This window comes from Trachymyrmex septentrionalis, unplaced genomic scaffold (genome assembly GCF_001594115.1).
Source record: "Trachymyrmex septentrionalis isolate Tsep2-gDNA-1 unplaced genomic scaffold, Tsep1.0 scaffold7, whole genome shotgun sequence".
In the NCBI taxonomy this organism is placed as follows: domain Eukaryota; kingdom Metazoa; phylum Arthropoda; class Insecta; order Hymenoptera; family Formicidae; genus Trachymyrmex; species Trachymyrmex septentrionalis.
This window is the reverse complement of record NW_017305884.1, coordinates 3,782,718-3,796,242: the sequence shown is the minus strand read 5'-3', so window position 1 is coordinate 3,796,242 and position 13,525 is coordinate 3,782,718. Positions and strand designations below refer to the sequence as shown.

Here is a 13,525-nt window from a genome sequence, read left to right as displayed (position 1 = left end):
GTATCACCTTATAAGGCGTCACTATTAATGCTTTACGAGCGCGATAACGTTTAACAGTCTAACATTGCGTGACTTAAAAAAAAAAGGAAAAAAAAAGAAAAAAAAAAGAAAGAACCTTCGCTCTACGTCGTTCTCTTTGACAGCTGCTGCTCCGTTTAAGTTTAGTACAAATTGTAACAATTGCAACTCCGAGAAAATTGAGACGGTCGCATAATTTCAAAACTAGAGAACGTCTGACCTTGTTCGATCGTTTCTACTCGCTCCTTCTCTACGCGCAGATCAGACAGCTCGGTCGCATAGGTCGCAATTCCAGCGTGAACCGCACCAGCCACACCCAAAGCGACGACGGACATCGTCGCACTTTTCCTTTAACGAGGAATGGCATGCGATGAAATTGTCGCTCGATCGAGTCGGGCCGACGACGGCTTGATCGAGATGGCGAGAAAAGTCAAATCGTGAGATTCGAGGGGATACGCATTGCCGCGTACGTACGATCGCGCGAATACGTCACACGTGCTTTAAACAGCGGATACGTAGCTGCGAGCGACCACGTGGCGATAGATCTGGATCAGGGTTACTAACTGGCTATATCTGACCCTCTTATTTGACTGGTCGTATTACGGTCAATCGCCTGAGCCCGTCACGATTCGAGTCAAGTATCGCGCTTGTATACGTGGTACTATGTCTGGAACACGTCAGTGACATGTCGCGCTGTAATTAAATTCGCACTGGTCTTGCTCAGGTTGGACTTCTTATCTAGTGACGATACCGGATGGTCTTTGCGTGTAGGATGTATGCATTTTTAACCATCCGGATGCGTGCGTGTGTATAGAGAGAGAGAGAGAGAGAGAGAGAGAGAGAGAGAGAGAGAGAGAGAGAGAACACGGTATTATTTTAAACTTTTTATCGACGAATGTCGTAGTGTGCACCGTGCGTTTTCTTCGTCATTGTCCGCGGCGACGCAGACATCAGTTCGATCGAATCCCCTTTCTATATTCCGCTTTCGACAATAATTACCGGACTCGCACTAATCATGCGCACGCAACCGTTTTCGTATATACGTCGTCGGTTGATGTAACATTTTACCGCACATCGCCAGGATAACTTATCTCGTACTTCGAGGCCTTAACTTTGAAGCGTTCCGAAGAACCGCCTCGCGTAGGAGAAACCTCACGAACTTCCGGCTTTCCGCCCTAATAATCACTCTCTTACGCGGCACCCTAACTGCGAGAATTTCCTTCCGTTTCCGCATGACTTCACTCCCCGGAGACCCGCGGAATTATATCCCGCCTTTAAGGGCGCCCCGATTTAAGCGATGCTTAAAAATCGCATTCTCCTCGTCTCTTCATCAATCTCAAGCCGCAATCTCCTCGCTTCCTGTTACAACTCCCCCCCCGTCCCCCTTGTCTTGTTCGTTCTCGTTCTTGGTAACAGTTGTAATCCCCCTTCCGCTCTCTTTCCGCGCGCGGATCGCTCTTACCTCGAGCCAAACTTCCACTTCCTACCGCACTGATCTAGTCTAATGCACTTTGCTGGTCCATGCGAATTCGTTTCCTCTGTTCCAACAATCGATCCGATGTTCGTTCCATCGAGCGATCGTTTTCAAAGCCTATAGAGTCCGTCCGAAATAATTATTTGCTCTTCAACCAATCGCAATTAAATTCAATTTAACGATATATTTACTGAACAACGTTTGACTTTAATTATCAAATTTTTTCAACGTTAAATACCTAACTAAAAATAAAAAGGTACTTGTAAGTTTTTATTCTTTTATAATTCAAAGGTTGTCGAATTTGATTTGATGACGTATTTTTTCAACAACATTTGATTTAATTATCGTTGTAATTGTCAAATTTTCTTATCGTCACATAACTAAATAAATATCTAATTAAAAAGTAAAAAATTTCCTTTAAACTTTCCTTTAAACTTTTCTTTTATAAGCCAGAGTTGGTTGTTGGGGTTGCGAAATTTCAGCCAAGAATCGATTCGAGATCGGCTCACAAGTTTGCAGATAAAACGAAGTAGGTACGGGGGACACATTGTGTATTAGAACTTTTGAAACCACTATCTCGGGGGACCATTGTTACACCATTTGTCCTTGCGAAGATTCGGTACCAGGATGATGAAAGTACGCGAAAGAAAATTCTTCTCGAAGCCTCGCCGTTATCTCCGACCACCGCGCCGTCGTCTCCGTTTCGCTGTCTGGCTTCAAGTCGTCTCAGCAGTTTTTGCGGGACCGACTCATTTGGGAAACGGCGAAGTAGGATTTGCTCGGTGGTGCTTCTTCATTTATTCATCCAGCCGCGATCCTCGCAACGATGCCGATTCGTACGACAGGATGTGCGATCTCTCCTCTCGTCTCCGCGTCTCGATACATCGAGACGGCCGCGAATTGTCTTAGAAATCACTGCTTTCTCTCGCTATTTCCCCGGCCTTCGAAGCGGGGAGTTTCGTGTTTATCCCTCGAGGCTCATCCTATCTCCGACGATCTCTCCGTCCCGACTCCGTCCAAGGACGGACCAAAATCTCGTTCGTCGGCGAGTTGTCAGTGACAAACTATGTAAGCTGCCGCTTACATTCGACCGGATCCTCGGATAGTCTTCGTTGCCGCCCTTTCCTCCCAATTTCTCTCCCGCGAAAGAATTATAGTCTCCGACGCTTCGTCGGGGATCTACTCGCGTGTCGACGGCGGAAACAAACCGCCCTTGATATCGCCACGCGTATCGTCCAAATAGAACCTGAATAATCGTCTTTGTAAGTCATTGGCTGCTTTCAGCGGTGAAAGCAACTTTGCCATTATCCTATAATTTTCTGTTGAACGTTTCCCAACGACCCATTAATTTTTTAAATGCATTTTCTAATGCATGCCATTTTCTAAAGCATATTAAAAATTATCAAGCACATAAATAAATTTAAGTTGTTTAATGAAATCTTTAACGAGATTAATATAATACTATTTTCATTGAACGTGGCTATGTGGTATACATTCATAGTTCCTCCATATTTCATATTTTATCATTAATTTTTTATTTTCGCTGTTGCCATTGACAAATTTTTTCAAATTTGTCAATGATATTGCACATTTAGCAGCGATCTTTTGCATGAAAAGAACAGTTACGTTAAAAAATTTAGCTAGATCTAGATCTAAAAGTAATTTTGTTGAGTTAATCAACATAATTATGTAGAATACTCAAGATGGTTAGAATGTCAAAACTTTTCAGCAGCATTACTCATCACGTTTGAATTTTTTACATAATTATTTTGATGATCCGACAACATTTTTTTCAGATCTGTATCTAGTTAAATTTTTAGGTACTTCAGCAAAATTGTTCTTTTCATGAATTACTTTAATTCAGTTTTTTTAATTTTGACGTCAAAATCTACCTTTACCTTATTCCTAGTCTAAGTCAAGCTAATTTTATGGCTGTCTCATTGTCAGACAGAACAGGTGCAGAACAATGGCTCCTACACACCTAACGCGGCAATGCTTGCCGCACGGCAGAAGTTAGCGTAGTAGCCAATCATTCTTTCGCTTTTATGGAAAGGCGATAAACTGATTGGCTCTCGCGTCAATTTCTGCCGCACCGCAAGTTTTGCCGCGTTCAATGTGCAGAAATCATTATCCTTAATCAATGAAAACCAATCCTAATTTAACTGCGGTAACTTCTTTCGTAGGTACACTTGGCGGGATGATTTTACCAACTCGGGGTAGATACTGCCAGGGCAACGTCGCTTTCTTTTCCCAAACGTTTTCCTCATCCTCCGACTTCTCGATCCTCATTTCCCGACCACCCTCCCCCGACTCTCGATCCTTCGCGACGTTTTCTCGATTTCCTTCGGTGCCACGTCGCGCCTTTTCTTCGATATCCTATATCGTAGCGCGTTTCAAACGGACAACTTGGCGACGGAGAGACCTTACTTTGCCTTACTGACATGCGCGTGTGCGAAATTTATTCTCCGCCACCGGGAGAGATCGCGCTAACCCCGATTACACGCGGTCGTGGCTGATGTAAAGAATATGAAGTTAGGCAGAGGCATGGTGAACATTTTATCCCATTTCGGATCCAATAATATTATTTAAAGTAGAAACAATTTACAATACTCATACCATGCTCGTAATTAACAATATATTTATATTAGATGTAATAATACGTATTTATTATATCTAAATAATAAAATTTGTTCCTTCTTGATAATTTATATTTATAATTAAAACGCAAGGAATTTCATAATTAATTATAATACCCATGAGGAATGAGATCGATGAGAATAAATCTAATTGAGAGAAATTTTATATTCGGGAATTATAATGTTAGAAATTAAAATAATGAACGATGCCTTTAAGTGTTTGCTAAAGAAAAATTGTTTTTGAATTCATAAAAATAATAATTATTATATTATAAATTGTTATTAATAATAAAAAGAAAATTTATTTTCAACTATTTATTTCTTTTTTTTTTTGTGTGTAAATCTCGAACTTTATATTTCTTTCCTCACTTTTCTTATAATCAATCCTATTTAATTTCCATAAAAAGCATATTTATCAAATAGCAGGGGTGAGTTTTGGATTGTCTCTTTGTGTGCGCTTGTAAGTGTAGGGAGCGCGGAAAGACGTCGGGACGATATATCAGCGTCTTCAGGGCGAATCTAGGACCTACGAATCTAGAACTGTCTAACGGTCTAAACTCGGAAAAGCCCTGACCTTTTTTTTTCCCACGTCGCTCGTACCTCCAATGAAAAAGCTTTCTATTAAATTAGAGAACGCGGAACCGAGAGTTCTTAAGCGACAATTTCGGTAGAAAGCGCCGTCGGGAAAATTTCAAAAGTAGAACGACGCGAGTTATCTCGCGGCAGATGTCTGACGCAAGGTCACGAGGAGCTTGCCAATCATTATCGAAGCCAAGTGAGACGCTTAAGGCATTTGCGATTCTAACATGCCAGCTAGATCTGAGAGTCCTTCTATGTCGAGAATAGTAACGACCCGCTAAAGACCGCATTATCTCGGAAGTATCATTGCTTCCGAGTGTAATGTTCAATGTAATATCTTTCCAAATGCAACATCTACAATTTGCTACACACAACAAAGCTGCGTTGTTTTCGCACACTGTACGTTGTGTATTCACACGTCTACAACACACTCCATTAACTACCCTGGATTCTCGAAAATTATGGACTTATTTTGTTGTCGGAATGATCGATTAAATCTATATCATGCAATTTATTATCATGATATCCCTTGATATTTTTGATTATTTTGCAGTCCCGAAGCAGTTCTTTCGCATTTTTTATTCCGTTCTATTTCCTACGAATTTCTTTTTTATTATTCTTAGAGCGTTTCTCAGAAAATTTTGCTCATCGAGGACGCAATAGGTGTGATATAAGGCCTATAACATTCGAACCTTGGCCACACTAATAGATTGATTCGCTCGATAACGTTACTCACCATTATAATTTGAAGCCATTATAATTTGAAGCACTATATTTGAGCGATATCTTTTACATTGGCTGCGTTCAGCAGAAAAAACAGCTTTGCAATTGTTGTAAAGTTCTTTGATGCGATTGATCTTGCCCTCAGTTTCTCATTTTAGAATCTAAATATATAATAAACTAATTGTATTTATTAAAAAATCTCGTAATAGTTACAAAGTTGCTTTTTCTGCTAAAAGCAATCATTTATTATATTATTAATTCAATTTATTATGTCATTAATTTATTTTGATAGCAATACTCGCTAGTTTGATTATGAAAATAATTTCTGAAATCACCTGATTTGCGGTAATTACATCGAAAATCAATCGTTTACAAAAATATTGCTGGAAATTGCGAGGTAAATGCATAAATAAATATTTCAACCCCGATTTTCTATCCGGGAAAACTGTCGGTTACTGAAGCCGCGCCACTTCTGCTGCTCTGGCATTACGCGCGTGCAAAAAAGTGCCAGGCGATTGTCGACCATTCATTCGTGTGAATTTTATTCGGAATGGTATTCGTCATAGGGGAAAAAAAGTCTCGTCGTTTCTGTGAGAGAAGAGAGAAACCGGGCGCAGATTCCCGTGGTGGTGTCGCATTGCGGCGCACGGGGGGCAAAAGTACCACCCGATGTACCGACCTCGAAATGTGCGACAGACGACGCACTCGAAACTCGAGCGAGGCCGTTAGAAAATCGAACTACGAAAATGTAGAACACGCGACCTAGGGTGAGAGAGGGAAAGAGAAAAATAAAGAGAGGGTGGGAAGGGGAAAGAGAGAGAGAGAGAGAGAGAGAGAGAGAGAGAGAGAGAGAAGGCCCAAAAGAGAGAGCCCAGTAGGAGATCGTGCGGAAGATACGAGATTCTTTATGCAGAGCGAAAAGTCGAGACAGAGTAAATCATACCGAGATGTCGAATCTCGAAGAATAAGTGACTATAAGCGACCTGTTTAATTCGAAATTTCGAACGTTTTATTTAAACCAACAAGCATGGCGATTTTCACAAGAACGCATCTGTCCGGAGTAACGCAGATATTCAATTTTTACGACTTAAACGTACACAACACTTGACCGCTGTAAACGAGAGGAAGATATAGAGAGAAAGAATTATGAAGAACGAGAAATGAATCCACGGTTACACGAGTGTTGTAATTTTGTGGGAACGTGATACAAAAAGATGATACAACAATTTGGTCCTTATAAAATTCATGAAGCTACTTTCGACTCTAATTCTTATGTAAAGCGTTATGTCTCTCAATCCGGATACAATCAGAGGAAAATCAACGACTTTCGGGATATCCAGTGCGCTAAGGAGAGATGCCAACGCATAATTTCGGTGTCTTGTGAGGGATTGTGCTACAAGTATATTCCACCACTAAAAATCCTTATTACTCTTGTTGTCGATCATGTGCCAAGGACGTGGAGCATTCTGGAGCCGCGTTTTATATCGCGCTTTTTCCTCCATATCCGCATATCCGCCTCAATCTCCTCTCGCTAAATCATGAGACAAAAACGTTATCCTGTTCCTCTGTTTAGACGCGTTTAATTCATAATGTGGAACATTAACAAACATTAAACCGTGTACATCAATGCAAATGTATTACTACATCGAAAAGAAATTACTATATATCTTAATTAAATAAAACAAATATTTCTTTGAATATTTGCAAGTAAATATTTATCGAATGTTAACAAATATTTGTTTGATACAAGATAATTTAATTTAATTATCATTTTTTTCATCGAGTAAATATTTATTATAAGTAAATGTTTATTTATAAATATTTAAAAAAAATTTATTATTATAAGATATAAATGTAATATATATTTTTTCAGCGTATGCAAAAACATTAATAATAATTTTGAAAATACAGAGATACATTTTTTAAATAACTTTTTAATTTTTTTAAATTTTGTTGGATTATCAAAATTATTATATAGGACGCTCAAGCACAATAAACAATACTGCAAAAAGTTTTGAGCATTCTATAACATAATTATTCTGACGGTTTAAGAAAATTATTTAAAAATTGTCAATTTTTTAAGAATAAAACTGTTCTTTCCGTAAAAAAAGAAGAAAATAGCTTCGCATCTGCAATAAGATATCGTATTTATATTTTTGATAAATTTTTGAAAAATAGAATATTTATAAAATGTTTAAATCAATAATAAATAAAATAAAATAAAATATAAAATAAAATAATTAAATTGACAAGATCAAATTGTTCAGTTCAATTTGATTAAATAGATAGGATTCAATTTAATTTAATTTAGAGAAAAATGTATTTCTGAATATTCCCGAAATTCAATTATCGTGTATAGTTATCTGTAGCAATTTTATCATAAAAAAATTACATTGCTCCCGATTCCATCTTCTAAAGGAAGATCGAGTCGAATATGTTCGGGCGTGGTGCTTTCGCGAAGGACGAGAACGTTACGAAATTGTTCCATTGTGCTCTCCCTGAATTTCGCAAAATCGATTGAAACCTTCCTTATCTGCTTTTCTAGAATCGTCTGCGATATTATGAGCTTTTATTCACGTATTTTGCCTTTTTAAATATCTTCTATCCCTAAAATAATCCAATCATTAAACGAAAAGTTAGATCATCGAATAAAATTAATTTTTCTTACAATCTATGTATGTCAGTTTTTTGCAATATTTCCTTTCTCTTCAATTTAATTCTTAAATCTGCTCTCGCAATTTTATATGCTTTTCATGCAATAACTCGTAGTTTATCAAAAGACCTTCCGAGATATTCACGTGTATATTATACATGTATCTAATTGAAACATTCCAAAGTTAGAAGATTGAAGAATATTCGTCAAAGTCTACAATAGAGAGAAAAATATCACATATGTGATATACATATCGCAAGCAAGGAAAAATTCTCTGCGAAATGTTCGAGATGTTGTAAATCGCAGTGTATCTTTCTGAAACTTTATCGCAAACGATTATCTCGTGCCTTGGCAAATCGTTACGAATCATCCCCATGGAATGCCGCAAATTTTCGCGTGACGTTACTGGTCATTACAAGTCATTACAATCGGAAAGACAACGAGCGGCGATATAATCGCGTGTATATCGGCCGTCGTAGCGCGCGCAGCGTTACGCGGCTAGTTGACTGCGGAGTCGAGGGTGCGGGTGGGTGGTGGTGGTGGTGGTTGGTGATGGTGGTGGTGGCGGCGGTGGTGGCGGCGGCGGTGGTGGTGGTGGTGGTGGCGGCGATAGAGGGTTACGACGAAGGGGTGCGCGGTGAAAGGCAAAAGGCAGACGGGCGGCAGACACCCTGTGCTTATCCCTACCCCGAACCACCCCGGTCCGTGACTCACCAAACCGTTAAAGGATGAAGCCGCCCTGCTTTCACTCTACGCGCGCCACACAGACTCAAGCAGGTGTATACGTACACCCCCCACGAAGAAGTGGGAGAAGAGAGACGAGGAGCGATGCTTTCGAATGAACGAGCGTTGAACGCAGCACGTGTACGTGTGTCGCGCGTTTCAGTGTGTATCTATATACGTATGCGCGTACATATATAAAGGGTGGCTGCGGGAAGTGCGAAGTTTAATTACAATGATTAGATTCTTCTAAGCTCAATTTAGGAGTGGACTTTCTCTTGATTGAAACATCAAGGCGGTGGTGGTTTTTGGTACCACAAGTGAAGTTGTGTTCTTTGGTCGCGTTCCGACAGAGGTAGTCGACTTTTGAGAGAATCGATAATTGAATAATAGAATATACTAGAACACTATTTGATTAAATAATAATACGCAATTGAACAATTAGAACATTTAAGTCAATTTGTTAAAATTTTAATTTAAATTTTGATCACTAAGATATTTGATGTAAAACACTTGAGAAATACTAACTTGTTCCGCGTTAATTTTTTTTTTCGACGAGATGTCAACAGGGAATCTATCATAAATTTAAGCTTGAAGAATTATAAGACACCCTGTATATGAATGAAGTCCGGCGCGTAATTTCTAGTACATCGTAAAAGGGAGAAAGAAAAAAAACGAAGTCTGGAAAAACCTATTCATGCGGACGCGACATTTTTATCGTGAACACGCCGGAAATTAGCAATTGCACACATTATGTTGCACATGATGCATATAATTAACGCTTCATTTTCGAGATTCTTTCTTCTCATGAATACTAATTGCCCGCTCTGTCTTTACGATTCGTGTCTATTGCTAAAATTTATTCAAATAAAAATATACGATATTTACCAATTTATTGAAAATATATAAATGGCTGGATCTTTAATATTTTTCCCATCAGTCAAAACGTTTAGTCTCGTCGACATTTTAAAAATAATCAATTTCTTGAATTAGAATATCAAAATAGAATTATGCAAATTATGATTATTTAAAGCGAGCCCTTAATTTTATTTAATTTTGTATTTAATCTTCCTAAAAAAATTAAAATATTTTTTCTATTACAGGGCACACGTTGAATGGCCAGCCATTGCTGGAATTTCCGATGTCGAGTGGCGAACCGGCATTGGAACCTCTGAGAATCAAAAGGGCCACCTTGTGGGCAAGAGTTGAGCTCAAGCATGCCCATCACTATCAGCATCATCGTCACAGTCAGATAAACCAAAGAAATATCACTCTCTGGGTATTCAGAGTGCACTGCGGTAATACGACGCATCTCCGAGGCAAGGTATATAATCCATTCCTCTGATCGATAATTCAAATGAAACATTATTTCATGAAGAGAACATTATTTTATAAAAATCTTTGTTTTAAATAATATAAATAAGAAATAAGCGCTATAATTTTGTGTGTGCTATTCTGTTTCATCTCGTATCAAACACATGTATGTATCTAGTTTTTATTCTTCTTACATGAAAAGAACGAATTTTGTCGAGGTATCAAACATTAACTAAATATACATAATAATCTGAAAATAATTTTGCTGGACCATCAAAGTAAGACGTTCAAGATGATTGCTAAAGAATGTCAAAAATTTTTATAGTTTCACTCATCATGCTTGAAAATTCTACATAATTATTTTGATCCAATAAAATTTTTAGATCTATATCTTCAAATCTTTAGATATTTCTGCAAAATTATTTTTTTCATATAATTGTATTGTTTTTTTTGCAATATATATATATATATTGAGTTCGCGTCTATGGGTTCGCTCGAAATAATTGTGTGAATCAGTTATTCTTGCGAAATCATGCAAATCTTTAATAACAAGATTTCAATACGCTCTCTTGATCCTTCAACTCTTTTAATTAATCGCAGCATAATTAAAAAAGAAATTAAAAAATATATCTAACCGAAATATTTCTTGCAATCGTATTAATTATTTCGAAAAAATATATTACTCCTTATCTCTTAAGACACACAAAAGTATCATAATGCCTTATAATATTGTGTGTGTGTGTGTGTGTGTGTGTGTTATGTTAGAACAAAATTTTCTTTTTCTTAAATGAATGATTCAATCTACAGGAACTCGGGCAACACCTAGAGATGGTGACATCTCTTGTTGTGAACGTCGGCCAGCTCGGCTGGCAGAAATTCGACGTGACGAAGGTCGTCAGCAGATGGTACACGACGAACTACTCGAAAGATAAACTGACGTTGCTCGTCGACTGCAGCGGGTGCGGCTCGCATGTCCACGTATCGACCTTCGATGGGCATTCGCCGCACGTGATCGAGTCGTCCCTAAATTCGAAAGGTAATTTCCTGACGAAAATTTCGAAAAATTTGACAAATATTCGCGGTCAATTCATTTATCTAACTTAGGAATCAGCAAAGTCGCCTATTTTTGTATGACAGACGCAATTTTTTATATATTTTGAATTTTGCGTATAATAAAAAATATGAGGAAATTTGTTTTCTCTTGTTTATATAAGTATCTATATAACATCTTTTTAAGTCGTAAAATTTAAAATATCTACTATATAGCTATTTACAGAAAAAGTTTACCGACCTCTGTTCTAATCGATCTATATGTCTATATATGTGTTCGAATACTGAATGTCATTTTGAAAACTAGCACGAAAATTTTATCAATTATTATTATTATAACATTAATTTTTTTACTGTAATGATTTTCATTTTATTACAACATACCGGATACGCTCTTCTTTAATGATTTCCAAATTTGCAAGGTGATATTAACAAGCAGCTAAGATTTCAAATATTTTTTTCAATCTGTATAAAAATAACAATTTCGACTTTAACTATATATAGCTCTTTCGACATCAATTAGTTTTATTATAGATAATTACGAGATTTAATTGTTTCATTTGAGAAGATTGAAGCATTCCGATCGATCGTGTTGTCGAAAAATATTACTGGTCTGAGGTGGATCGAATAATATTTTACAATTACTTGTAACATTATACTTCGGTCTCATATGGAAGCATGTTGTAATTAAAAAGTATTTCCTTTCAGGCGATCACGATCCGGATAGACCGTTTCTAGTCGTGCGTACAGATCCAGCGGCCGCGAAGCGCGTTAGAAGACGAGCGATCGAGTGCAGCGGCGCGATAAAAGGTCAATGCTGCAAGCAGAGGTTCTACGTCAGCTTCTCTCAGCTTGGGTGGGACGATTGGATTATCGCTCCTCAGGGGTAAGTAATACGAACAGCATAAAATAATTCCTATATAATTACTCGCTTATTCATAATTACAACAACTACTTACGATTAAGTATTCAAATTTAAATTTGACAAATATCTGCACTGACAAAAATTATACTAAATCTTAATGCATATTTCTTTGAATAGTACTGAGTAAACATTTACTTAATACATACAGTAAATGTGTGTTTAAATAAAAAAGATAATAGTTTTGGTATCGAGTAAATATATGTTTAAATTTAATAAATATTTATACTTAGAATTATACAAACGAATATTTATTAAAATTTAGTATTTTTTTTAGTATATAAATTATCTAATCTCAATTCATAATGCATACAGTATATCAGTCCTAATGCCGGTAATAATATATTATATCAACTGATATAATTTCTCTCTCTCAAAAAAAAAAAAAAAACATTCTAGATTGAAAATTAACGCAATATACGAGTATCATTACTGGTACGCTAATATGGATCTCCCTGACAGATACTACGCCAATTACTGCAGAGGAGACTGCGCGGCTGGTCACAGAACGCCGGACACGTTTCTCAACTATTACACCCATGTGATTGAGGAATACCGGAAGATGGACCGGCTGGCCGGCATGCAACCATGCTGTGCGCCTCTCAAGTTCTCACCCATGTCGCTCATCTACTACGGCCCGGACTCGAACATAATCAAAAGAGACCTGCCGAAGATGGTCGTGGACGAGTGCGGTTGCCCTTAAAAAATGCGACAGGGAAACGAAAGAGCACGGTCGAAAAAGATCGTCGTGCTTCTGCCTTGTGTTTAAAAAAAAAAAAGACAAAGGAATGATCGCGGAATCGTAAACGCGAGCCCGGACTCGGTCCGACAAATCGGTTCAGAAACCGTCCGAATTCCGCGAGAATTGTCTCGTATTAGAAATGAGAAACCGGTGAACCGGAAGTCGATCGAGCACTGTGCGAATATTTAAGCGCGCGGCGCTCGAACGGTGGTCCGCGCGAGGGTGGTTTCCTGAAAACACCCGAGGGTAGACTGGTATGCAAAGATAGTCAAAAGAACTAGGTAATTTTGCTAGATTATACGCCACGTCAATGCGATTGCGTTTCGAGCGCGATTCGCGTGGGGTGATAAAGTAAAAATTGGCCTTTCTATATATATATACAAAATATAGAACGGTCGAATACGTAGAGTAGACCTTACCGGTTGGTAATTTGTAAAAAAAAAAGAGAAGAAAAGAGACAAGAGGCGTCTCGATTTCAAAGCGTCGTTTACAATACGCATATATATATATAATATATTTATCTATACTCTCCGGTTTATTTGTACGTGATCGTAAAAGGCAGAGAGAGGAGATATGCGAAAAAGTATTCAGAGTCGGTATTCTTACCCAAGAGCTTAGTCTTTCTTTATTAGTTGCGCGATGAGAATGAGAGAATAAGAGAAAGAAAGCGAGTGAGTGAGAACGAGAGAATAAT

General features: G+C 37.8%; 1 protein-coding gene across 1 annotated transcript in view; it reads left to right on the top strand.

Moving 5' to 3' along the window:
- Positions 1–13,525, top strand: part of LOC108753412 (inhibin beta chain) — a 28,962-nt gene extending 15,437 nt beyond the window's left edge. Inside the window, exons 3-6 of the mRNA XM_018494952.1 lie at positions 9,907–10,127; positions 10,925–11,153; positions 11,876–12,053; positions 12,552–13,525. Coding sequence (XP_018350454.1) covers positions 9,907–10,127; positions 10,925–11,153; positions 11,876–12,053; positions 12,552–12,792 — 869 coding nt within the window. The 3' untranslated portion in view covers positions 12,793–13,525. The remainder of the gene's footprint in view (positions 1–9,906; positions 10,128–10,924; positions 11,154–11,875; positions 12,054–12,551) is intronic.